This window comes from Aethalodelphis obliquidens, unplaced genomic scaffold (assembly GCF_003676395.1).
Source record: "Aethalodelphis obliquidens isolate GAN/ISIS:26980383/991018 unplaced genomic scaffold, ASM367639v1 scaffold49, whole genome shotgun sequence".
NCBI classification, from domain to species: Eukaryota; Metazoa; Chordata; class Mammalia; order Artiodactyla; family Delphinidae; genus Aethalodelphis; species Aethalodelphis obliquidens.
The window spans coordinates 13,669,702-13,697,416 of record NW_020837993.1 but is presented as its reverse complement, the minus strand read 5'-3'; the positions used below and the strand labels follow the sequence as shown (position 1 = coordinate 13,697,416).

General features: G+C 44.7%; 1 protein-coding gene across 3 annotated transcripts in view; it reads left to right on the top strand.

The window, feature by feature from the left end:
• GABRA5 (gamma-aminobutyric acid type A receptor subunit alpha5) overlaps window positions 1-26,859 on the top strand; it is a 102,855-nt gene extending 75,996 nt beyond the window's left edge. For 2 of the 3 annotated variants that reach the window (XM_027083097.1, XM_027083098.1), the window contains exons 8-11: window positions 9,158-9,301; window positions 11,864-12,016; window positions 14,715-14,926; window positions 25,589-26,856. In XM_027083097.1, coding sequence (XP_026938898.1) covers window positions 9,158-9,301; window positions 11,864-12,016; window positions 14,715-14,926; window positions 25,589-25,888 — 809 coding nt within the window. In that variant the 3' untranslated portion in view covers window positions 25,889-26,856. Of the gene's footprint in view, window positions 1-9,157; window positions 9,302-11,863; window positions 12,017-14,714; window positions 14,927-25,588 lie in introns of all 3 variants that reach the window. The other variant, XM_027083099.1, reaches the window with a different exon arrangement.
• Window positions 26,860-27,715: the final 856 nt, after the last annotated feature.

Here is a 27,715-nt window from a genome sequence, read left to right as displayed (position 1 = left end):
GAGAAGATCCTTCAGCATTTGTTGTAAAGCTGGTTTGGTGGCACTGAACTCTCTCAGCTTTTACTTGTCTGTAAAGGTTTTAATTTCTCCATCAAATCTGCATGAGATCCTTGCTGGTTAGAGTAATCTTGGTTGTAAGTTTTTCTCTTTCATCAATTTAAATATGTCCTGCCAGTCCCTTCTGGCTTGCAGTGTCTGCTGAAAGATCAGCTGTTAACCTTATGGAGATTCCCTTGTGTGTTATTTGCTGTTTTTCACTTGCTGCTTTTAATGTGTTTTCTTTGTATTTAATTTTTGACAGTTTGATTAATTTGTGTCTTGGTGTGTTTCTCCTTGGATTTATCCTATATGGGATCTCTGTGCTCCCTGGATTTGATTAACTCTTTCCTTTCCCATATTAGGGAAGTTTTCAACTATAATCTCTTCAAATATTTTCTCAGTCCCTTTCTTTTGCTCTTCTTCTTATGGAACCCCTATAATTCGAATGTTGGTGCATTTAATGTTGTCCCATAGGTCTCTGAGACTGTCCTCCGTTCTTTTCATTCTTTTTTCTTTATTCTGCTCTGCAGTAGTAATTTCCACTATTTTATCTTCCAGGTCACTTATCCCTTCTTCTGCCTCAGTTATTCTGCTATTTATCCCTTCTAGAGCATTTTTAATTTCATTTATTGTGTTGTTCATCATTGCTTGTTTCTTCTCTAGTTCTTCTAGGTCCTTGTTAAATGTTTTTTGCATTTTTTCTATTCTATTTCCAAGATTTTGGATCATCTTTACTATCATTATTCTGAATTCTTTTTCAGGTATACTACCTATTTCCTCTTCATTTGTTAGGTCTGATGGGTTTTTGTCATACTCCTTCATTTGCTGTGTGTTTTTCTGTCTTCTCATTTTGCTTATCTTACTGTGTTTGGGGTCTCCTTTTTGCAGGATGCAGGTTCGTATTTCCCATTGTTTTTGGTGTCTGTCCCCAGTGGCTAAAGTTGGTTCAGTGGGTTGTGTAGGCTTCCTGGTGGAGGGGACTAGTGCCTGTGTTCTGGTGGATGAGGCTGGATCTTGTCTATCTGGTGGGCAGGTCCACATCTGGTGGTGTGTTTTGGGGTGTCTGTGGACTTATTTTAGGCATCCTCTTTGCTAATGGGTGCGGTTGTGTTCCTGTCTTGCTAGTTGTTTGGCATAGGGTGTCCAGCACTGTAGCTTGCTGGTCGCTGAGTGAAGCTTGGTGTTGGTGTTGAGATTGATATCTCTGGGAGATTTTCGCTGTTTGATATTACGTGGAGCTGGGAGGTCTCTTGTGGACCAGTGTCCTGAAGTTGACTCTCCCACCTAAGAGGCACAGCACTGACTCCTGGCTGCAGCACCAAGAGCCTTTCATCCACGCGGCTCAGTTAAAAGGGAGAAAAAGTCGAAAGAAAGAAAGAAAGAGGATAAAAGAAAATGAAATAAAGTAAGATAAAATAAAATAAAGTGATTAAAATAAAAATATTTATTAAGAAAAAATAATTTTTTTAAATAAAAACAAAACAAAACAAAAAAAACGGATGGATAGAATCCAAGGACAAATGGTGAAAGCAAAGCTATACAGACAAAATCTCACACAGAAGCATACACATACACACTTATAAAAAGAGGGAAAGGGGAAAAAATAATAAATCTTGCTCTCAAAGTCCACCTCCTCAATTTGGGATGATTCGTTGTCTATTCAGGTATTCCACAGATGCATGGTACATCAAGTTGATTGTGGAGATTTAATCCGCTGCTCCTGAGGGTGCTGGGAGAGATTTCCCTTTCTCTTCTTTGTTCGCACAGCTCCCGGGGCTCAGCTTTGGATTTGGCCCCGCCTGTGCGTGTAGGTCGCCGGAGAGCGTCTGTTCTTCGCTCAGACAGGACAGAGTTAAAGGAGCCACTGATTCTGGGGCTCTGGCTCACTCAGGCCAGGGGGAGGAAGGGGCACGATGAGGAGTGAGCCTGCGGCGGCAGCAGCCAGCATGACGTTGCATCAGCCTGGGGTGCGCTGTGCGTTCTCCCGGGGAAGTTGTCCCTGGATCCCAGAACCCTGGCAGTGGCGGGCTGCACAGGTTCCCCGTAAGGGAGGTGTGGATAGTGACCTATGCTCACACACAGGTTTCTTAGTGGCAGCAGCAGCAGCCTTAGCGTCTCATGCCCGTCTCTGGGGTCCGCGCTGTTAGCCGCAGCTTGCGCCAGTCTCTGGAGCTCCTTTAAGCAGCACTCTTAATCCCCTCTCCTTGCGCACCAGGAAACAAAGAGGGGAGAAAAAGTCTCTTGCCTCTTCGGCAGCTCCAGACTTTTCCCCAGACTCCCTCCCGGCTAGCCGTGGTGCACTAAACCCCCCTGCAGGCTGTGTTCACGCCGCCAACCTCAGTCCTCTCCCTGCGCTCCCACCGAAGCCTGAGCCTCAGCTCACAGCCCCGCCCACCTCCACGGCTGAGCAGACAAGCCTCTTGGGCTAGTGAGTGCTGGTCGGCACCGATCCTCTTTGCGGGAATCTCTCCGCTTTGCTCTCTGCACCTCTGTTGTTGTGCTCTCCTCCGCGGCTCTGAAGCTTCCCCCTCCGCCACCTGCAGTCTCCACCCGCGAAGGGGCTTCCTAGTGTGTGGAAACCTTTCCTCCTTCACAGCTCTCTCCCACTGGTGCAGGTCCCGTCCTTATTCTCATGTCTCTGTTTATTCTTTTTTCTTTTGCCCTACCCAGGTACTTGGGATGTTTATTGCCTTTTGGGAAGTCTGAGGTCTTCTGCCAGCGTTCAGTAGGTGTTCTGTAGGAGTTGTTCCACATGTAGATGTATTTCTGATGTATCTGTTGGGAGGAAGGTGATCTCCGTGTCTTACTCTTCCGCCATCTTCCCCTGGCCTCCCCCGTACTCTCTTTAGATACATGTCTGTGCTCCCAGTCTTTTCTGACTCTCAGAACTGCCCTGGTCACTGAGACCTATTGTCCCAAGGTTTGAGCTTCTTTTTCTTTTTGAGTTTTGGGATTCACCTTTTCCAACCCACTCACATCTTCCAGGGGTTATGGGGGCCCCCTTAACTCTTTTGGCCAGGGTACAGACTCACAGCCCACGTGTGGATTGGGACTGGAGTGGGGGTTGTTAGTGGGACATTGGCAGCCCTCCTCACTGCAAATGTAGCCGGGAAGGGGGAGGCCAGCTTCACAGTGCAGCGGCTCTGCCTGCTATGAGGCAGAGGAGCTGGGGGAAGATGCAGGACAGTGGCACAGGACAACAGGAGCACAAGCTGCCTGAGACAGTCTGGGGACTGCCAGGAGATGCTGCCTCATCACCATGTACTGTCCACTCCATACTCACAGCCCCAGCTAGAATCCAGTGTGGCCACTCTGCTCAAGTCCATGTCTCAGTACCACGGCCCTTCAATATTCAGGGTCCTGTAGCATCTAAATAATAGGAAGATAGAAATCTCATGTCTTTTATGGGGAACTCAGGGCACCATCCAAGTCTCAGCATATGCCTGGTGGTGTCTGTGACCAGACACTTAGAAAGCAGCTTGCCAGGGTGGAGCACATCGTCAGGCCTCACCTCCCTCATCCCCAGCCATATTCCCCCAGTAGAGAAGGGACATTACGGCAGAATGCACTGTGTTGGGTAACTCCAGCGCTGTCCGTGTGAAATCAACACTTCTGTAATACCTGAAACTTGGAAATGGAAGGTCATGCTAATTTAAAAAAAACGTGACAAGAACAGTCAACCTCCACCTGCTGTGTAAGTCAAGTGTAGCATCCATGTTATTCCATTGACTGCTGTAGCTGGTCTACTCTATTTACGTCCTTCTATTTCATGTCTTACTAATATGCAGATGAACATTGGAATCATGTCACTAATTCTCAGGGTTCTGACCACCCCCTCGCCGAGCAGCCTTCTGATAAGTTGGGATCCCATATGGCTTTGCTCAGAGACAGGTTACACTGGTTATTGGAACCATGTTGAGTAACACACATCTGGAGGGAGAATGTCTAGCACAAGAAAGAAAGTGATACAACTTCACTGAAAGATATTTCAACCTAGAAGAATACTTTGTGTTGCTCTCAGCTCATACATTAGCAGTCAGAAATGCTCTGTGACTGAGAATGCCTGGGGTGCTCATCTGGGCCCATACTACCCATGGCGGCCCCTCAGACATTCCCTGACCAGAGGCAACGCTGAGGCTGGACTGGCCTTTGTGGTTCCTATGATGATTGCAAGGCATTCTCAGCAACAACCACCAGGGAACTTTGAAAAAACAAGGCTTATTACTCAGAGCTCTCAGAGGGTACACAGCACGCCCAGGGCCACACAGCACTGTCACGGGTAAGGGAGAGAGAAAGAGCGCAGACCCAGGGCTCTACCCTTATTGGGGTCCAGGGTGGGGTGCTTAGGGTTTCACCAGTTCAATCTTTATTGGCAAATTTAAAACATAAGAACAGGAATTAGGCACTCTAACTAGGGAGAAGTGGGGTCATCAAATGACCAGTTATCTAGGTCACCTTGGGCTTTCTAGAAGGGGAACTGCATGGGTGGACCTGCCCTTTATCTAGTAGTGTAGCTGGGAACATGCCTATGTGAGGTGGATGCCTTTTAAATAGTTGCCTTGGCAATGGAAAGCTTAATGCCAGGCACTTACATTACAATCAAAAAGGCTTACTGTCAGGCACTTTCACTCCAAAGACCTAAATACATATCAAGTCTGTGATAAAAAGACTCAATACCATAAGATGTCATGTGTCCCCAATCTGTAATCTATAGATCCAATTCATGTCCAACATAAATTTCATCAGAGTATTTTTGGGAAAGCCTGATGAGCGGATTCTAACATGTATATGGATGAGCAGAGGACCAAGAACAGCCAGGGCCCCATGAAGAAGAAAAGCTGGCACCTCGCCCTTCCAGCTGTTCTTGTCTAGAATTCTAAAGTCTGTGTAGTTAAGACAGGGGAGATTGAAATTGGAGTAGAAAAAAGGAGCAGAACAGAGAATCCCGCAAGAGAGAGCCCATGCCTGATGGAGACCTTACTTGTCAGAACAGGCCCTGCAAGTACGTGGGTGGGAGGGACAGCTTAATGATTTCGGTGGCAGCACCAAAAACCACATGGAGAAGATCTGATTGGATACTTATGTAGGAAAATATATACAGAAGTCAACTGTCTGTGATCAAGGCCCTAATGGTTAAAGATGGAGCATTCCAGCTTTGATACTACATGTGTAACATCAGGAAGGCCTCCGAAATAAGATGCAGAAAGATTAAAAGGTTGATAAATTTGACTAACTTAACATACCATTTATCAAAAAATTTTTAAAAAAATGAACAAAGTGAAATAGCCACAAACTTGAAGAAGATATTTGCAACACATGGAGCAAAAAAAATATGTATATCAGAATATATTTGAAAACATGAATCAAATGGGTAAAAAACACAAAACAGATTTCACAAAGAAAACATAGGCAAGGCAAAAAAAAGCCCCTTTGTTTAGTGATGTCTGCCCAGAAGGTACAACTACAAAGCAAACAATGCAATGATTATCATAAAGTTCAGAATACCACCTGTGGGGAGAAAGTGAGCCTTTGGTGAGTCGTGCGCCTAGAAGGTTCTGACGTTTTCCTCTGTGTTAAGCTCAATGTTTGCTACATACATGCTTGTTTTATTATTTTCCAAGTGTTACGTATACTCTTTTGCACATAAAGCAAGAATAAGGAAGTGATGTGCACTAGCAAAGAAACTCCCACACTTAGTGGGAACACGGCTCATTACTAACGTGACCTCTTCTGGCTCCTTCTGTGGAAACCTCATCACGCATGTAGTCCTGCTTGTCTGCCTCAGCAGTGGCCACACCAGGAGCCCATTCGCAGTGCCGGGCACCAGCCCTGCCTGGTGGAGTCCCGGAGCCTGCTGTCCTGCTTAGGGATGCCTTCCCTGCCAGCCCATCCCATCTCCTGAGACGTCTGCAGAGGCCTCCCTGTGAGGGTACATGGGTTCTGTTCCATCTGGAGTTGGCGTCAGGCTGCGAGCCAAGCACACAGCCTTGTCCAGAAGGCATTGGGTGCTGTGTGTGGCAGCTGGGAAGATACAGAGGCGGGTGTGCAGGTTTACCTTCAGGGCCCTCAAGAGCCATGGGGAACACTTGAGCTCCCCTGTTCCTTAAAGCCAACTGCTCCTCTGGAAGTGCTCTTGCTGAGGTGAACAGATGCCACGAGGCCCCGAGGCCACTTCTCAGCTGTCGTCTGAAGCCTGTGACACAAGCCCCTGTGAAGCACACTCCCCATGTCCTCCCACTGCAGTGGCCGCTGCTCCAGTGGCTCTGCAGCTCCCTCCTCACCTTCCCAACCTCTAGGCCCTGCAGCACCCTCCCCTCCACCAACATTCACTCTGCAGGTGACCCTGTCACCAGCCCCTGCTTCAAGTGACATCTGTGTGCCGATGCCTCAAGAAGTCACATCCTCACCAGGGACCAATCCCATGAACTCCTGATTTGTGTGGCCCACTGTCTGCTCAGCATCCCGAGGAGACCTCTCATAGGCCTCTCAACTCTGAAATGTCAGCACCTGAATGCTGCTGTTTCCTCAGAAGCTGGGTTGTTCCAGAATCTTTGCCATCCTAGAGTACAAATGAGCCATCCAGATGCCTGGTTTGGTCACCCTCTTCCTCTCACAGCTCACATCTGATTTGTTAGCTGATTGGATGACCCTTTCCTTTAAAATGTATCCCTATTTTCTCCTCTTTTTACCACTTCCAGCCACTATCATCTTTCACCTGAATTATTTTAATATTGCCCTAAGCACTCTCCTGTTTCTGTTCTTTCCCCCCCTGCATTCTAGTCTCCTGTTTCAGCCAGATGGGTCCTTTTACAGCATGAACTAGGCTATGTCACTTACTTGCTTATCCCCGCCCCTGCCTTCCTGGCTAGCTCAGAGTAAAAGGCAAAGGCCTTAAATAGCCTTGAGGCAACGTTTATGTAGTCTTTTCCTCTGCCCTCTGCTGTCTACCCTGTCCAGCCACACTGCCCACCTGCCTTCTCCTCAGGCATTGTAGGCACACTCTTGCCCCAGGACATGTGCACTTGCAGTGCCCTTTTCTGGGATACATGTCCTTCTGACAACCACGTGGCAGGCTCCTGCACAGCCCTTGGGTCTCTTAAGTTATGCCTTCCCAGATTACCTTATTTAAAATAGCACCTCTTTCCTCTTCATAGCTTATATTTCTCCATAGCACTTACTACCACCTCACATGTAACATGTCTTATGTATATTTGTCTCCTTCCTCTGGGAGAGAGTCTTCTGTTTATCAGTCCATCTACCTGTTCCAGTTTTCTACTGCCATGACAAATTATCACAAACTTAGCAATTTAACTGAAGCAACACGTTTATTAAGTAACCTTATTGTAGTGATCATTTTGCAATATGTATCAATACATATATAAAATCATGATGCTGTACACTTTAAACTTATACAATGATACATGTTAATTATATCTCAATAATCAAAAACGTGTTATCTTACAGTTCTGTAGGTCAGAATACAGTGGATTTGCCTAGTGTTTCAGCTCTGGGTCTCCCACGGCCAGAATCATGGTGTCAGCAGGGCTGCTTTCCCTTCTGGAGGCTCTGGGGGCAAATCCACATCCAGCCTCTCTCAGGCTGTTGGCAGGATTCAGTTCCATGGGTTGTAGGTTGAGGTCCCTGTCTCCTGCTGACTGTCACCTGAGGGAGTCATTCTTGCCTTCTATGGGTGGCCCACATACCTTGGCTCATGGCCCCTTCCTCCACCTTCAAAACCAGCAATGGCAGTCGAGTCCTTTCTTTCTGCTTCGAATCTCTCTGAGCTGGGTCTCTCTGACTGGCCCCAGCTGGAGAAAGTTCTCTGTTTTTAAAGGCTCAAGTGATTATACGGGGTCCACTGGGATCATCTAGGATAATCTCCTGATTTTAAGCCCATAGCTTTAATTCCATTTTGCACAGTGCCTTTTGCTGTGTAAGGTAACAGTCACAGGTGTGACACCAGGGGTAAAGTTTCTGCCTTCTGCACCACCCTCCCACCAGGACAGCATGGACAACAGGGCAACAAGTGCCTTCTGAAAAGAGAGACCTTTATAGTAGCTGATGTGATCAAATGCTGCTCCAAGTTGTTAGAATCAAAAACAGAGGGAATTCCCTGGTGGCACAGTGGTTAAGAATCTGCCTGCCAATGCAGGGGACACGGGTTCAGTCCCTGGTCTGGGAAGATCCCACGTGCCGCGGAAGCCTGCATGCTAAAGCCCACACTCTGCAACAAGAGAAGCCACCACAATGAGAAGCCTGCGCACCGCAATGAAGAGTAGCCCCCGCTCGCCGCAACTAGAGAAAGCCCACACGCAGCAACGAAGACCCAACGCAACCAAAAATAAATAAATAAATAAAAACAAAAACAGAGACCAGGCTTGAAAATTCCCTGAGCAGACAACCAGTTTAGTCCTACAAACAAAGCTTAATTTAGCTTATTTTGTAAGGCTAACTCGACCTGGGTCATTTCTTCCTTATGCCTCTGAGAATCATAAGCAAAACTTAAACTGTTTCCCAAGGTTGATATGAGGTAAATACTGACCATTTCCCTATCATTTAAGAAAATTCTAATACTGTAACCAACACTGTGACGAATAAACAAACCATCACCACTTTGCCACCATACAAGATGCTTTGTAGCAGTGTACCCCTGAGCCTCAGTCCATGCTTTGGTTTGAGTGCTCCCGGTTTCCAAACTGTCTTTTTGGTGTGTATTCATTACTTCTTGGGTGATTCATTGTTCTTACTTTGACTGTTTATGAACTGTTGACAAGGCACTCTATGCATTACATCCTTACAGAGCTCTTGTAATGACAACAGGAGCCCTAAGAGCTGGGAGAGCCCCAGACCCTGTGGTCTCAGGCCTGTGCGACAGTGCACCCTGAAGAGAAGATACCCTGTAGGAAGCACTGGGCCCGGCTTCTGAGCACTCTGCCCTTTAGAAATGAGAAGGGCCTGAACCGTGGTGCTGTCTGCCCTGGTCTGACTGCCTGTACTTTCTTTAGGTCATTTAACTTTGACTTTCTAATCATCTCTCGTACTACTTTTATAAACATCTTTGGTTGTGCCACGCTGCAAATGATTCCATGTTTACACCCCTTTTTCCTCCCCCATACAGATGCATATCCTAATTCTGAAGTTGTCTATGTCTGGACCAATGGCACAACCAAGTCGGTTGTGGTGGCAGAAGATGGCTCCAGGCTGAACCAATACCACCTGATGGGGCAGACAGTGGGCACAGAGAACATCAGCACCAGCACAGGTAAGCCTCACCCCCCATTCAGGGGCGCACACCCTGGGAGAGCCCAGGACTCTCCTTAGCCACCCGGGCCTGTCGTGCTGTGCTGGCCACAAGGAACCTTCCACATCGGGCCCCCTCCCTCCAGCCGCACATGGAGGCATCAGCTGTGGCATCCTGGCATTAAGGATCATGAGAGCATTAATCTGAGGTGCATTTGCCTCCATGTGAGCAGCCCTGGTGACCGCAGGCCCTGGCCGGAGGCTTCATGGACCTACTTATATAACATAGTCCTGCCCAAGCACTGAGACATGAGGGCAGCAGCCTCTGCAGGAAAGGTAGAGAGCTTCCTGCAAATACTCTCATTTACCTGTTCTGCTATCTCCCCACTTTGAACATTTCAGAGGTTTTCCTGGGGTTGAATTTGGGAAGCACAACCGGGCACCATAGAAATAGCTGAGGCTTTAGCAAGTGCTGTCACACCCGCAGGCACAGGGCTGGCCTGAGCCCGCAGGGCAGCACAAGCCAGGCTTCACCTGACACAAAGTGGGCAGGGTGTCCAAAGGAACACAACGCGTTCCCTTCTTGCACCTACAAGGGGTGTCCTCAGACACCTCCTGGCCACAGGAAGCCCAGCCCTAGAGGTCATGGTCACAAGCTTGGCTGTGAGCAGGGGAGGGTCCTGCAGGGCTTCTCATGGCAGGAGAAATGTAGAACAGGGATGGAGAAAGTCCTGCTTGCAACATGAGTTCTAAGCCTCAAATGTTATCCTGGTCAGCGTCACTCTGTCAGCATCACCACCCCCTGGAGCTGGCTGGAAGCACAGGGACGTGCAGTGCATGCCTCCTCTCACACAGGCACTCAGTGTCCGTCCACTGGCGTGGGCTGGCATCCTGGGGAAAGGGCCTGGCAGGGCTGGGAGGAGGCTGCTGTGCCATGTGATTACCGTGTTAAAGGCAAGGGAAGAGAAAGCAGACCTGATTTTATGGGAACAAGTGAAAAGGTGGCACGGCAGAGGTTTGGGGTTAAGAATTGCAATGCTAATGGAGGGTGCTACAGTTGGGAGTCGTTTCATGTCGTTCTTTAAAAATTTATAAATGGGTTTCTGCTCTATTTGCATTCCAAAAAGATGGTCTTTTTTTGAACATTATCTTATATTGTTATCCTCAACTCAAAAATAGAATGAAAAGAACCACCACAACAAAAGAATTACAAGTAGGAGAGTAACTTCAAATCCTAATGCAAAGAAACAGAATGGCATTTTCCCTCTTCTCAAGAATTGAGAGGCAAAATTGGATCATGATAAAGATGTCTTTGCTACTAAACATATCTTGCCCCCCTTCTCTCTGTCCCTGTCTCCTTCTGCTAGGCCTGAGCCTATTCCCCTCCTCTCACATGCTCTCATCTGCCTGGGGCTGTGGGGAGGGCGTGGTGCATCTTGGCCCTGAGGGAATTTTGGTCTCCTCTTCTGTAAGAGGGCAGAGTTTGCCACATATGATCTTAACTCATGCTGTGAGAAAAGGCACGTAGGGACACATCCACAGCTGGCCTTGCTGAGCACTGGGCTTTGAATCCAACAGCAGGCGTCCGAGCTATGTAATCAGTCTCAAATGTCTCAACATTCTGCCCATGCAGCCAGCCGACCACCCTCGAACAGATGGCCCCACCAGGGGTCTACCTTAGCAGAGACCCCAGGCCCTTCCCCCCACATTCACAGTTCCACCAGGCTCCCTGGCCACACCATCTACTTGTTGCAATTCAGCTGAAGAACTCTTGTCCTCAGATCAACTCAGCTCTGCCTCCACCTCTCAAAGCATCCTTCCCATCTCCCCAGGGAGATGCAAATTCACACAGCAAAGGAGACTCTGTCTAACACACCCTCCCACCGCAGCTGCCTTGGCTCCTTACCAGTTCACCATCAGGGCAGCATCGTTCTCCGCAACGAAGGGGAGGTCTGCACTCGCCTCCCACACAGCCAGCCAGATCCAGAGAAGGCACTGGGGCATCGCCAAGGAAATGCCCTCACTCTCTCTGTGGACCAGCGGAAGCTCAGAGTGGCCAGCACCAGTGGCCTCCGGAGGCTGTTGCTCCTCACCCCCAAGCCGGCTGAGGGGGCACAGAGCCTGTGGGGAAGTGGTAGCCCCCCACTCCTTCCAGCCCTCCCTGGCTGGGAAATGAGGAGAAAACAATCCGCCCACGACAGGGCTCTGTGATGTCCTGAGTTACATCTGGAGAGGCTAAATCCTGAAATCCTGATGGCAGTAGCAGTGAGGGGGGCAGGTGGAGAGTGGCATAGATTGTGACCAGGGATTAGGAGAACACACAAATCTGATTTTCCCCAGCAAAGCATCCACCAGCAGAGGCTCTTCAGAGGCTGGGAGTCAAAAAACTTACTTATAAAATGACCGTTAAGAAATCCATGCATCCTTCAGCCTCTCCTTCACCCAAACAATACAAATAAATGCTTGTCCAAAGGGAGGGTGGAGAGAAGGGAAGCTCCGGGGCTCTGACCAGGGGCAGGAACCACAGGGCAGGACTGTAGGGTTTCATTTAGGTGGCTGACTGCAGTAATTTGTTCATTTGCAGGTGAATACACAATCATGACGGCTCATTTCCATCTGAAGAGGAAGATCGGGTACTTTGTCATCCAGACCTATCTCCCCTGCATAATGACTGTGATCTTGTCGCAAGTGTCCTTTTGGCTGAACCGAGAATCAGTTCCAGCCAGGACAGTGTTTGGTGAGTGTCCCCAAGCCAGGCCTGTGACTGCCTCTAACACCCCAAAGACAGCAGCCTCAAAGTCCCTAGTGCTGCCTGTCTATTCTGTGACCTAGAAAACAAACAGACCAGTTAGTTATGAATTCAGTGTTAAAGAGTAGATTTAGGGCTGCTCTCTGAACCAGGGTTCAGAGCAATTCGATCACTGTTTCCCTTTTGAAAAGTCTTTCACTAAGAGCCTTTTTTTTTTTTTTTTTTTTTGAGGTTTGAAATTGCCAGCAATCTGTGTTATGTGGGATTTTGCTACGGTATTTTCACAAGTCTCATAAAGTACTGTTTTCTATGTTATCAGGCAGTTTTCTTTGAAATGTGCATGCCACTTTAAAATTAACTCCCAAGTGGCAGTCAATATGTTACATGTGATATGATAGTAATAGATTAAATGTATATAAAATATAATATATATTACCTTATGTATATATAAATGTAATATATATGAGATATACATACGTACGTATGACACATGTATATATGTATACATATATATGATAAGAATTTAGAAAATTATCTGACATCCTTGAGACATAAATCAAGTTTAGCAAGATCCAGCTCAGGAGGTACCTTAGCACAGCAGACATGGTTGAGTGTTTGACTTTTACGTGGAAGCTCATTTCATCAAAATCAATGTTAGAAGTAATTTCGTGGGTCAGTTGTAATGGATGCTCACATCTTTCTAAACTGTAAAGTACTATTCCCGCCTCAGCTTTTCCTATTGCACTGTCCCTTCCAAAGAAGGAAAACATGCCCTGCATTTCCCGCCAGTGCTCCTGTAGGTGGAGGAAGCCGGGGGAGCCTCGGGATTTCCAGTGAGGGCCCAGGATTGCTCCTGTCTGACCATCTCTCTACCTCGAGCCACATACCCAGCTTCACCTGCCTCACCTGATTTAGCTTCAGGAGGGTGTGGAGGTTGGCTTGTGGCCAGGCAGTGCTCCCCCAGCTCTTTAGGGGAGCATTAGTAGGTGGGCAAGGAAAAAGATTTAGTTTGGAGAATGCCCTATATTCCAGTCTGCTTCCTCTTAGAGATTCTCAAAGCACATTAGGATGTTAAAGGACTCAAGGAGACACAAGAAGCCTGTTCAAGGTCACACACAGAACACTTCTCTCCAGCACAATGATTAACTGGATTTCTAAGAAAAATCAAAGATGACTACCGATTTCTCATTTAGCGTTAATTCCATGCACAGTACCGTGTTCAGTGAGGGTATATAAATACCTCTGAAAGATGACACTGAATGAAGACTAAGCTGCTATGACCACCAGCAACATGACACTCTTTTGGTGCTCTTTCCTGAGGCTGCCCTAACAAAGTACCACACACTGAGTGCTTAAGCAATAGAAATTAACTCTCTCACAGTTCTGGAGGCTACAAGTCCAAAATCAGCAGAGTTCGTTTCTTCTGAGGACTGTGAGGGAAGGCTCTGTTTCTGGCCTCTCTCCCAGTTTCTGGTACTTCCTTGGCCTGTGGCAGCATAATTCCAGTCTTCATGTGCTGTTCTCCCTGTGTGTGTGTGAGAGAGATACCAGTCATATTGGATTAAGGCCTACCCTAATGACCTCATTTTAACTTGATTACTTCTGTAAAGACCATATTTCCAAGTAAGGTCTGGAAAGTAAATCTGAGGTTCTGGAGATTAGGAATTCAACTTATGCATTTGGGGGGGGGGTACACAGTTCCACTCATAACAGGTGTGTTGCACCCACACCCCATACACATACTTGCACCTTTCTGCAAACAAAACTGCAGTAAGAAGAAAGACACAGAGCATGTGGAAACTACATGGGCTGTAAGGGTTCAGCAGACCTGGGTCCCAGTACAGGTTCTCATTTGCCAGCTGGCGAATTTGGGTACATTACTATTTTTAAATCTTTAAGCTCCTCACTTGCAAAATGGGGATAATGACACCCATTCAGAATGTAGCTTAGATCAGAGTCTGGCCCTTAATAGATGCCCGTTAGAGGCTTATATCGTCCCCTTCCGAGGATCCAGACTTCCTTTATGGTCACTGCAAATTTCCCCAGAAGACAAGGCAGATGGCTACAGGCATCTTGCATGGCAGCATCAAGGTGGCCCAGATCCTTGTTAGAAGGAGTGAAGTGCCAAGACCCAGATTCAGATGTGGTGCTTCTGTTGCACTCTGGTCCTCGGAGTCTGCATGCTGCGTTAATCCATGTGAAAGCAAGCCTGTCTCATCAGTTTTTTGGAGCCCACGACTTGTAAGGTGCACAGTGAGTCTTTGTGAAGCACTTCGTTAGAGCGGTGGGAACGTTCTTGCCCTTCTCAGCTGGACTTGCCTTGGGGCCACTAAGATGCCCCACTCCTCTGACGCATCCTTGTTGAGCACCAGCTCTCTGCAGGGTCAGGTCAGGACAACGGGGACACAGTTAGAGTATGTGTATGAATCAGACCCAAATCCCTGCCCACCTCGATTTATGTTCTAGAGGAAGGAGACGATTGACAAGGTAAATAAACTAAGCAGTGTTTTAAATGCTATGAATGTGTTGTGCTGTGAAAATTGTAGAGGGAGCAGGAGACCTAGGCTGGGGATTAAAGTGATAGTTCCTTTCTTTCTTTGTCACGTTCAGGGGTGTTATACTGGGGTCCAGTGCTGGTGCTGATCCTTGTTCCCATTGACCCCACCCCTGTCATTGACAACCACAGGGGTGACCACGGTGCTGACTATGACGACCCTCAGCATCAGTGCCCGGAACTCTCTGCCCAAAGTGGCTTATGCGACGGCCATGGACTGGTTCATAGCCGTGTGCTACGCTTTTGTGTTCTCTGCGCTGATCGAGTTTGCCACCGTCAACTATTTCACAAAGAGAGGCTGGGCCTGGGATGGCAAAAAAGCCTTGGAAGCAGCCAAGATCAAGGTACTGACTTCATTTTCCTCCATACTCCAGAGAAAATGTGCCTGATTTTATGTCCAAGTATAAGACCAGGTGTTTGTTTTCCCTACATCCCTCCCCCTGAAAAATGATTTCTTCCCTTATACTCAAGGTCCTTACAAAGTCTTATAACAGGTCTTGTTTTACCTTTATTTTGAATCACCAGCTTCATTCAAGGGAAAGGTCTGATATCAGGCCTATTACTTTTGCTAAAGTACCTTCTGTCTGTTCAGGGACTATTTATCCAGTTTTGAATGGTACAGTCAATTCTTCTGCTCACTCTTGCCACTTCACCATGCAGCGTGTCTTCTGCAAGGTGGCTTGAAGGTCATGAAGGGAGCATTCGAATTATTGGGAGCGACACAACAGGCAAACACACCCAATTCCACTGATGAGATGATTTGTCTTGCTTAAATGATGCACGTGAGTTATTGTGGGAAGCATTTCTCTATTCAAAGCAATTAAGTGCTGAGTATTTAGAGGGAGGTCGGTGCCTGAATCTAAAAAATATTTGAAGAAAAAAGGTTGCACAACATTCCAACCTGAACCAGATCCTTGGGGAAAAGAAAATAACATACATGGAATAGAAAATAAATAGCACATGGTAAAGTGCTAAGTATGCCACATTTAAAACAAACAAGTCCTTTGCTCTGAGAGAGGAACAGGCCAGACTTATCAGGGTAGACTTGAAAGTGAAACTTCATCTGTCCTTTGGAAATCATCATGAAGGGAGTCTGGAAGGCCCTACCGGAGACTGTGCCCCAAACCCGTGACTACACCAGGATACTCTGCTGCTGCTGAGGGCACTCAGCTGTGTGCACCCATGGCCCCTCCGGGAAGAAGGGAAGCAGGGAGATGCCTGGGGAGGGCCTTGACAAGCAGGAATCTCATGAGGGGGTGTGTTTTGGGGGATGATGGGGGACAGGAGTGAGCTGACAGCAGCAGGCGATTGGTGGGAAGCTGAGAAAACATGGCAGAGGCAGGGCGTCTTCAGACTGTGGGAATTCTGGACTGAAGTGTCCCAACAGACAGAACCATGGAGGATGTTTGTTGGGGGACATGGAGTCTGGAGAGAGGGGCTTCCCGACACCCAACACTGTGTTGCCAGGAAGTAAATGTTTGCTACAGGCCTGGAGACAGCCTCCCTGAGCCTGAGCGGGCAGCCGCCTGGGAGGTGCTGCAGGAATTGAGGCCATCAGGCTCGTGTCTGTGAGTCTAGGAGGAAGGTGGAACCCAGGGGCAATGGAGAGTTCTTGAAGGTTGTCGAATGGGCTGTCATCATCATCGGCCACCTCGCTTGCTCACACTCAGCCTCAGTGTCCTTATTACTCATCACAGATCTGAATGCAGACCTGGAGGGAGAGGAGGACATGGAGGTAACTGGCTCATGTAATCTCAGATTAGCACTGATCTCCTAGAAGACTAGGTGTTGTCCCCCAAGGCTATGGTGCTGGGGATACCATCCCTTAGGCCAGTGGAGGCATCGAGGCATCTGCAGGTATCCCGGCAGGCAAGTCATACTGTTACACACGGTGGTGAGCATGAATAAGTAAGTATAGCGTTACTGGTTTTTACTTAGAAGTGGAGAAAATTTGAACACCAGACTGTGTTCACCATCATTACCTGTTGGGATCTTCAGAGTTGGGAATGCAAGATGGTTTTTAGGGGTGGACACCTGTGAAAGGACAGAGGAAGGAGTTGAAGTTGACCGTGTAGGGAACTGTCTGCCCTCAGCTGGGCAGCAAGTCATCCCGGAAGGAGGACAGAGGCACATCTCTGGACCACTGTGGCCACCCTGAGTCCTGTTTGAAACACCCACTTCTGAGACCCATCATTCTCTCCTCCAGTGTCTGCTCTGTCCTGTTACACCCAGAGACAAAGGCCGTGCAAACCACTGAGGTAGCTAGTCCATCATGCTGATGGGCTTCTTCTGGCAGACGAGTAGGGGTGTGTGCATGGCACCATGGGGGCTGCAAAGAACCGTACCATTTCTGAGGAGTGGCCCACAGACCCTGCTCTGCTCTGACGCTGTGGTCACCCTCACTGTGGCCCCGGGGTCATTGTGCTCCCTGCATCTGGGTACATATGCACTCTTATTCCACCTCACTTTTCACTGCTTCTTCTTGCTCCTTCTCCATGCACTTCCTCTCTGCTTTTCATCTTTCACATATTTTTTAACATCTTTATTGGAGTATAATTGCTTTACAATGGTGTGTTAGTTTCTGTTTCATAACAAAGTGAATCAGTTATACATATACATGTATCCCCATATCTCTTCCCCCTTGTGTCTCGCTCCCTCCCACCCTCCCTATCGCACCCCTCTAGGCGGTCACAAAGCACCGAGCTGATCTCCCTGTGCTATACAGCTGCTTCCCACTAGCTATCTATTTTACATTTGGTAGTGTATATATGTCCATGCCACTCTCTCACTTTGTCACAGCTTACCCTTCCCCCTCCCCATATCCTCAAGTCCATTCTCTAGTAGGTCTGTGTCTTTATTCCTGTCTTAACCCTAGGATCTTCATGACATTTTTTTTTCTTAAATTCCATATATATGTGTTAGCATATGGTACTTGTTTTTCTCTTTCTGACTTACTTCACTCTGTATGACAGACTCTAGGTCCATCCACCTCACTACAAATAACTCAATTTCGTTTATTTTTATAGCTGAGTAATATTCCATTGTATATATGTGCCACATCTTCTTTATCCATTCATCTGTTGATGGGCACTTATGTTGCTTCCATGTCCTGGCTATTGTAAATAGAGCTGCAATGAACATTTTGGTACATGACTCTTTTTGAATTATGGTTTTCTCAGGGTATATGCCCAGTAGTGGGATTGCTGGGTCGTATGGTAGTTCTATTTGTAGTTTTTTAAGGAACCTCCATAGTCTCTGTATCAATTTACATTCCCACGAACAGTGCAAGAGGGTTCCCTTTTCTCCACACCCTATCCAGCATTTATTGTTTCTAGATTTTTTGAGGATGGCCATTCTGACCGGTGTGAGATGATATCTCATTGTAGTTTTGATTTGCATTTCTCTAATGATTAATGATGTTGAGCATTCTTTCATGTGTTTCTTGGTAATCTGTATATCTTCTTTGGAGAAATCTCTACTTAGGTCTTCTGCCCATTTTTGGATTGGGTTGTTTGTTTTTTTGATATTGAGCTGCATGAGCTGGTTGTAAATTTTGAGATTAATCCTTTGTCAGTTGCTTCATTTGCAAATATATTCTCCCATTCCCAGGGTTGTCTTTTGGTCTTGTTTATGTTTTCCTTGGCTGTGCAAAAGGCTTTAAGTTTCATTGGGTTCCATTACTCTAGGAGGTGGGTCAAAGTGGACCTTGCTGTGATTTACGTCGTAAAGTGTTCTGCCTATGTTTTCCTCTAAGAGTTTGATAGTGTCTGGCCTTATATTTAGGTCTTTAATCCACTTTGAGTTCATTTTTGTGTATAGTGTTAGGGAGTGTTCTAATTTCATTCTTTTACATGTAGCTGTCCAGTTTTCCCAGCACCACTTATTGAAGAGACTGTCTTTTCTCCACTGTATATTTTTGCCTCATTTATCAAAGATAAGGTGACCATATGTGTGTGGGTTTATCTCTGGGCTATCTATCTTGTTCCATTGATCTATCTTTCTATTTTTGTGCCAGTACCATACTGTCTTGATTACTGTAGCTTTGTAGTATAGTCTGAAGTCAGGAAGCCTGATTCCTCAAGCTCCGTTTTTCTTTCTCAAGATTGCTTTGGCTATTCGGGATCTTTTGTGTTTCCATACAAATTGTGAATTTTTTTGTTCTAGCTCTTTGAAAAATGGCAGTGGTAGTTTGATAGGGATTGCATTGAATCTGTAGATTGCTTTGGGCAGTATAGTCATTGTCACAATGTTGATTCTGCCAATCCAAGAACATGGTATATCTCTCCATCTATTTGTATCATCTTTAATTTCTTTCATCAGTGTCTTATAGTTTTCTGCATACAGGTCTTTTTTCTCCTTATGAAGATTTACTCCTAGGTATTTTATTCTTTTTGTTGCAATGGTAAATGGGAGTGTCTCCTTAATTTCTCTTTCAGATTTTTCATCATTAGTGTATAAGAATGCAAGAGATTTCTGTGCATTAATTTTGTACCCTGCTACTTTACCAAATACATTGATTAGCTCTAGTAGCTTTCTGGTAGCATCTTTAGGATTCTCTGTGTATAGTATCATGTCATCTGCAAACAGTGACAGCTTTACTTCTTCTTGCCGATTTGGATTCCTTTTATTTCCTTTTCTTCTCTGATTGTTGTGGCTAAAACTTCCAAAACTATGTTGAATAATAGTGGTGAGAGTGGGCAACCTTTTCTTGTTCCTGATCTTAGTGGAAATGGTTTCAGTTTTTCACCTTTGAGGATGATGCTGGCTGTGGGTTTGTCATGTATGGGCTTTATTATGTTGAGGTAAGTTCTCTCTATGACTACTTTCTGGAGGGTTTTTATCAAAAATGGTGTTGAATTTTGTTGAAAGCTTTCTCTGCATCTATTGAGATGATCATATATTTTTCCCCCTCAGTTTGTTAACATGGTGTATCACATTGATTGATTTGCGTATATTGAAGAATCCTTGCATTCCTAGGATAAATCCCACTTGATCATGGTGTATGATCCTTTTAATGTGCTGTTGGATTCTGTTTGCTAGTATTTTGTTGAGGATTTTTGCATCTATGTTCATCAGTGATATTGGCCTGTAGTTTTCTTTCTTTATGACAGCTTTGTCTGCTTTTGATATCAGGGTGATGGTGGCCTCGTAGAATGAGTTTGGGAGTGTTCGTCCCTCTGCTATATTTTGGAAGAGTTTGAGAAGGATAGGTGTTAGCTCTTCCCTAAATGTTTGATAGAATTCGCCTGTGAAGCCATCTGGTCCTGGGCTTTTATTTGTTGGAAGATTTTTAATCACAGTTTCAATTTCAGTGCTTGAGTTTGCTCTGTTCATATTTTCTATTTCTTCCTGGTTCAGTCTCAGAAGGCTGTGCATTTCTAAGAATTTTTCTATTTCTTCCAGGTTGTCCATTTTATTGGCATATAGTTGCTTGTAGTAGTCTCTCATGACCCTTTGTATTTCTGCAGTGTCAGTTGTTATTTCTCCTTTTCCATTTCTAATTCTATTGATTTGAGTCTTCTTCCTTTTTATCTTGATGAGTCTGGCTAATGGTTTATCAATTTTATTTATCTTCTCAAAGAACCAGCATTTAGTTTTATTGATCTTTGCTATCATTTCCTTAATTTATTTCTGATCTGATCTTTATGATTTCTTTCCTTCTGCTACATTTGGGGTTTTTTTGTTCTTCTTTCTCTAATTACTTTTGGTGTAAGGTTAGGTTGTTTATTTGAGATGCTTCTTGTTTCTTAAGGTAGGATTGTATTGCTATAAACCTCCCTTTAGATCTGCTTTTGCTGCATCCCATATGTTTTGGGTCGTCTTGTTTTCATTGTTATTTGTTTCTAGGTATTTTTTGATTTCCTTTTTAATTTCTTCAGTGGTCACTTCTTTATTAAGTAGTGTATTGTTTAGCATCCATGTGTTTGTACTTTTTACAGATTTTTTCCTGTAATTGCTATCTCATAGCGTCTCATAGTGTTGTGGTTGGAAAAGATAATTGATACGATTTCAGTTTTCTTAAATTTACTGAGGCTTGATTTGTGACCCAGTACAAGTACTATCCTGGAGCATATTCCATGATGACTTGAGAAGAAAGTGTATTCTGTTGTTTTTGGATGGAGTGTTCTATAAATATCAATTAAGTCCATCTTGTTTAATGTATCATTTAAAGTTTGTGTTTCCCTTATTCATTTTCATTTTGGATGATCTGTCCATTGGTGAAAGTGGGGTGTTAAAGTCCCCTACTATGAATGCGTTACTGTCGATTTCCCCTTTTATGGCTGTTAGCATTTGCGTTATGTACTGAGGTGCTCCTCTGTTGGGTGCATAAATATTTACTATTGTTATATCTTCTTCTTGGATCGATCCCTTGATCATTATGTAGTGTCCTTCTTTGTCTCTTGTAATAGTCTTTATTTTAAAGTCTATTTTGTCTGATATGAGAATGGCTACTCCAGCTTTCTTTTGATTTCCATTTGAATGGAATATCTTTTTTCATCACCTCACTTTCAGTCTGAATGTGTCCCTGGGCCTGACGTGGGTCTCTTGTAGCCAGCATATATATGGGTGTTGTTTTTGTATCCATTCAGCCAGTCTATGTCTTTTGGTTGGAGCATTTAATCCATTTACATTTACAGTAATTATCGATATGTATGTTCCTATTACCATTTTCTTAGTTGTTTTGGGCTTGTTATTGTAGGTCTTTTCCTTCTCTTGTGTTTCCTGCCTAGAGAAGTTCCTTTAGCATTTGTCATAAAGCTGGTTTGGTGGTGCTGAATTCTTTTAGCTTTTGCTTGTCTGTAAAAGTTTTAATTTCTCTGTCAAATCTGAATGAGATCCTTGCTGGGTAGAGTAATCTTGGTTGTAGATTTTTTCCCCTTCATTACTGTAAATATGTCCTGCCACTCCCTTCTGGCTTGCAGTGTTTCTGCTGAAAGATCAGCTGTTAACCTTATGGGGATTCCCTTAGATGTTATTTGTTGTTTTTCCCTTGCTGACTTTTAATATTTTTTCTTTGTATTTAATTTTTGATAGTTTGATTAATATGTATCTTGGCATGTTTCTCCTTTGATTTATCCTGTATGGGACTCTCCTTGCTTCCTGGTCTTTAACTATTTCAGTTCCCGTATTAGGGAAGTTTTCAACTATAATCTCTTCAAATATTTTCTCAGTCCCTTTCATTTTCTCTTCTTCTTCTGGGACCCCTACAATTAGAATATTGGTGCGTTTAATTTTGTCCCAGAGGTCTCTGAGACTGTCCTCAATTCTTTTCATTCTTTTTTCTTTATTCTGCTCTGCTGTAGTTATTTCCACTATTTTATCTACCACTTATCCGTTTTTCTGCCTCAGTTATTCTGCTATTGATCCCTTCTAGAGAATTTTTAATTTCATTTTTTGTGTTGTTTATCACTGTTTGTTTGCTCTCTAGGTCTTCTGGGTTCTTGTTAATCATTTCTTGTATTTTCTCCATTCTATTTCCAAGATTTTGTATCATCTTTACTATCATTATTCTGAATTCTTTTTCAGGTAGCCTGCCTATTTCCTCTTAATTTGTTAAGTCTGGTGGGTTTTTGCCTTGCTCCTTCATTTGCTGTGTTTCTCTGTCTTCTCATTTTGGTTAACTTACTGTGTTTGGGGTCTCCTTTTGCAGGCTGCAGGTTCATAGTTCCTGTTGTTTTTGGCGTTTGTCCCCAGTGGCTAAGGTTGGTTCAGTGGTTTGTGTAAGCTTCCGGGTGGAGGTGACTAGTGCCTGTGTTCTGGTGGATGAGGCTGGATCTTGTCTTTCTGGTGGGCAGGTCCATGACTGGTGGTGTGTTTTGGCATGTCTGTGGCCTTATTATGATTTTAGGTGGCCTCTCAGCTAATGGATTGGGTTGTGTTCCTTTCTTGCTAGGTGTTTGGCGTAGGGTGTCCAGCACTGTAGCTTGCGGTCGTTGAGTGGAGCTGGGTCTTGGTGTTAAGATGGAGATCTCTGGGAGATTTTTGCCGTTTGATATTACGTGGAGCTGGGAGGTCTCTTGTGGACCAATGTCCTGACCTTGGCTCTCCCACCTCAGAGGCACAGCCCTGATGTCTGGCTGGAGCACCAGAAGCCTGTCATCCACACGGCTCATAATAAAAGGGAGACAAAACAGAAAGAAAGAAAGAAGATAAAATATAATAAAATGAAATTTAAAAGTTATTAAAATAAAAAATAAGTATTAAAAACATTTTTAAAGTAATTTAAAAAAAGAAAGAAAGAAGGCGGAGAGCAACCAAACCAAAAAAACAAATCCACCAATGATAACAAGCGCTAAAAACTATACTTAAAAAAAAAAAAACGGACAGACAGAGCCCTAGGACAAATGGTAAAAGCAAAGCTATACGGACATAATCACACACAGAAGCATACACAGACACATTCACAAAAAGAGAAAAAGGGAAAAATATATATACATTTTTGCTCCCAATGTCCACCTCCTCAATTTGGGATGATTCATTGTGTATTCAGTTATTCCATAGATGCAGGGCACATCAAGTTGATTGTGGGGATATAATCCGCTGCTCCTGAGGCTGCTGGGAGAGATTTTCCTTTCTCTTCTTTGTTCTCACAGCTCTTGGGTTTCAGCTTTGGATTTGCCCCGCCTCTGCGTGTTGGTCGCCTGAGGGTGTCTGTTCCCCGCCCAGACAGGACTGGGTTAAAGTAGCAGCTAATTAGGGGGCTCTGGCTCACTTAGGCTGGGGGGAGGGAGGGACACGGATGCGGGGCGAGACTGCGGTGGCAGAGGCCGGCGTGACGTTGCAACAGCCTGAGGTGCGCCGTGCGTTCTCCTGGGGAAATTGTCCCTGGATCACGGGACCCTGGCAGTGGTGGGCTGCACAGGCTCCCAGGAGGGGCGGTGTAGATAGTGACCTGTGCTCGCACACAGGCTTCTTGGTGGCAGCAGCAGCGGCCTTAGCATCTCATGCCCGTCTCCGGGGTCCGCGCTGATAGCTGCGGCTCGCATCCGTCTTGAGCTCCTTTAAGCTGTGCTCTTAATCCCCTCTCCTCGCGCACCAGGAAATAGAGAGGCAAGAAAAAGTCTCTTGCCTCTTTGGCTAGTCCTGACTTTTTCCCGGACTTCCTCCCGGCTAGCCGTGGGCACTAGCCCCTTCAGGCTCTGTTCACACCGCCAGTCCTCTCCCTGCGCTCCTACCGAAGCCCGAGCCTCAGCTCCCAGCCCTCGCCCACCCCGGCGGCTGAGCAGACAAGCCTCTCGGGCTGGTGAGTGCTGGTCGGCACCTATCCCCTGTGCGGGAATCTCTCCGCTTTGCCCTCTGCACCCCTGTTGCTGCACTCTCCTCCGTGGCTCCGAAGCTTCCCCCCTCCACCACACGCAGTCACCGCCCACAAAGGGGCTTCCTAGTGTGTGGAAACCTTTCCTCCTTCACAGCTCCCTCCCACTGGTGCAGGTCCCACCCCTATTCTTTTGTCGCTGTTTTTATCTTTTTTCTTTTGCCCTACCCAGGTACGTGGGGAGTTTCTTGCCTTTTGGGAGGTCTGAGGTCTTCTGCCAGCATTCAGTAGGTGTCCTGTAGGAGTTGTTTTACATGTAGATGTATTTCTGATGTACTTGTGGGGAGTAAGGTGATCTCCACGTCTTAGTCTTCCACCATCTTGAAGCTCCCTCCCACATATTTTTAATGGTTAATATATTTTCTTTCTTTTTTTAAAAAACCATAGTTACTGGGCTGTGTATTACATTTCCCAATCTTATTTATCTTACAACTGGAAGTTTTTACCTTTTGACCACCTTCACCCATTTTGCTCCCTGCCCCCTGCCCTCTGGTGACCAACAATCTGCTCTCTGTATCTATGAGTTCAGCTTTTTTTTGTTTTTTTGTTTGGATTCCACATATAAGTGAAATCATATGGTATTTGTCTTTCTCTGTCTGACTTATTTCACTTAGCACAATGCTCTCAAGGTCCTTCCCTGTTGTAAATGGCAGGATTTTCTTCCTTTTTTATGGCTGAATACTATTCCATTGTGTTCCAATGTGTATTCTATTGTATGTATACACACACACACACACACACACACACACACACACACACACACACCACATTTTGTTTAACCATCGACTGGCAGACACATTGTTACCATATTTTTGCTATTGTGAATAATGTTGCTATGAGCAATGGGATGCAGATCTGTTTTTCAGATAGTGATATATCTTCTTTAATTATTCTTTGGTTTTCCAAATTTAATTTAATGAGATTATGTTACTTTGGTAAAGGAACAGAATTTTTCCCAACATTCTATCATGCAAATTTTCAAACATACAGAAATGTTGAAGAACTACAAAATGAAAACCTGTCTACTATTAACATTTTACTGAGCTTGTGTCATCACCACCCATCTATCATTTATCTATCTATCTATGTTACCTAATATCTGTCTATCCATTCATCCATCCACCCATCCTCAATCCATCTGTCAATACATCGTATTTTTTGATGTATTTCAAAGTAAATAGTACATTTCCCACTAATACTTCAGTAAGCATGTCACTAACTAGAGTTCAATATTTGTTTACTGTTTGATTCTTTTGAAGCAAAATTTACATAGTATGAAATGCACAAATGTTAAGGGTACTTTTGCTGAGGTTTGATGAACATGTTCACCAGTAAACCCAAATCCCTATCAAGATAGAGAACATTGCCAGCACTCCAGAAAGGTCACCATGCCCCTTCCCAGTCCATTCCTGGTCCCACCACAACAAAGGTAACCACTATTCCGAATTTTTCTACCATAAAGTATTTTGCCTGTTCTAGAATTTCACATCCAAGACTGGCCATGTGGGGTTCTAGGCTTAGAAGTCTGTGGAAGGCTGCCCTCTGCCAGAGCTAAGCTGATACCCTCTCTGTCTCTGTCTTTATGTCTGTTTCTGTCTCTCTCTTTTGAGAGATAAACCTTCAGAACCTTTAGAAGTGAACTGACAGCTGCCTGCAAACGTCATGCCCTTAAATTTTTTATATTTTGCAGAAAAAGGAGCGTGAACTTACACTAAATAAATCAACAAATGCTTATACTACTGGGAAGATGACCCACCCCCCAAACATCCCAAAGGAGCAGACCCCTTCAGGGACCTCAAATGCCTCTTCAGCCTCAGTAAAACCTGAAGACAAGACTTCTGAAAACAAAAAGACTTACAACAGCATCAGCAAGATAGACAAAATGTCCCGAATTATATTCCCAGTCCTGTTTGGCACTTTCAACCTAGTTTACTGGGCAACATATCTGAATAGGGAGCCAGTGATTAAAGGGGCTACCTCTCCAAAATGAGCTGCCATGCTCCCAAACTCCAAGACAGTCATACGTTCAGTGACGGGCACCAAGGAGAGGTTGAGCTTGGGGGACCTCCCTTTTTTGGGCACTATCTTTCAGGAAATTTTTGCATGTTTAATAATATGTACAAATAATATTGCCTTGATGTTTCTATATATAATGTCAGATGTTTCAAAGATGTCACATTGATAAATCAAGCCACTTTCTAGAAAAACAGGAGACAATGGCTCTGATACTCAGATGCTCAGTATCTTACATTGATAGTTTACAAACAAGTATATTTTTAACTGTTCCAAGTGTTACCTAACAATGTTTTTTATACTTTGAATGTCATTTCATACAAATTTTCCCAGCAAATAAATATTTTAGGAAATACTCCATGATTACTACTTGACCAACTCTCACAAGAAACAAATATCACAAAGAGCACATTTTTCATTGAAAAAGAACCTGTGGGCATTTATGTACAAAACTAATTGCCTTTGATAATTCTTACTGTTCTGAAATTAAAAGTACTGCATGATCTTATGTTAAGAAATAGAATAAACAAATATTTATGCAGACATTTAATAACAGAAATATATGATATGTTAGATTAACAGATACAATGTTTCCCCAAGGAAAAATTTAACTGCTTAAAAATAGTTTTTGTGGGGGAGGTGGGAATGAAACTTACTTCTCTCCCTCCGACTCCCCCCACTAACTGAACAATGACCAAGAAAGAAAAGATCTTAAAACAAAAAGTAGTGTGATGACAGTCTTGGCATTTGGCCTGAGCATCCACTGTCTGAAACACTGACCACACCTCACTGCAGACAGTGTGTAGTGCTTCAGTGGTGAGAAATTGTAAATGAGTTATTTTCCATTTTATTTCCCTGTATGTTATTTCATGATTGACTTATTGCTCTGTTAGCTTTTGTATATGAACCTTAAATGTTCATTAAAAAATAAACTGATCTTGTGGATAAATGTCATATTTTGAAAAATATTTCATATTTTGGTGGGTGGATTGACTCATTTTCTAAAAATTATGTAAAGGAAACCCATCATGAAATTGCTTGGGAAAAAGTGTCTCACTTGGCTGCTCACCTCTGTTCCAATCTAATTCTTCTGGGTAGTATGTAGAGAAAAAGCTGACTTCAACCACAGTGAGGTGAATAGGTAGAATTGGAAGTTCTTTCCGTCTCATACATCTCCAGGGTGCGGTGCCCTACGGGTCTCTGCTTGATAGAGCTCTACCTGAAGGTGTTCCCAAGGTGGGTGCTTGCTGTGGGCAAAGTGACTACTCAGTTCTCCATGGCTTTCCTTTTTTTTTTTTTTTTTGGCAGTATGTGGGCCTCTCACTGTTGTGGCCTCTCCCATTGCGGAGCACAGGCTCTGGACGCGCAGGCTCAGTGGCCATGGCTCACTGCGGCATGTGGAATCTTCCCGGACCAGGGCAAGAACCCGTGTCCCCCGCATCGGCAGGTGGACTCTCAACCACTGCACCACCAGGGAAGCCCCATGGCTTTCCTTTTGCTGTTTGTAAAGAGTGATACAAAGAACTGCATGTGGACCAGCTACTTACTGTTAGAAGAAGTATCCAGGAACAACATGTATAAAAGGAACAGTTTCTGTCTCCTCTATGACTTGTAAAAGGGAAATTATGACCATTAGCAAATGGTATCAAAATTAAACCTGCCTAAATTGACTACTTCATGGTACCTAATTCTTAAAAACCCATCCACCTCACCATGTTTCGTGGACACAGACATGGTCATGGCCATGGACACACATATAGACAGATATTCAGAAGTCTTTCATCTTGAATAACCAGATAAATGC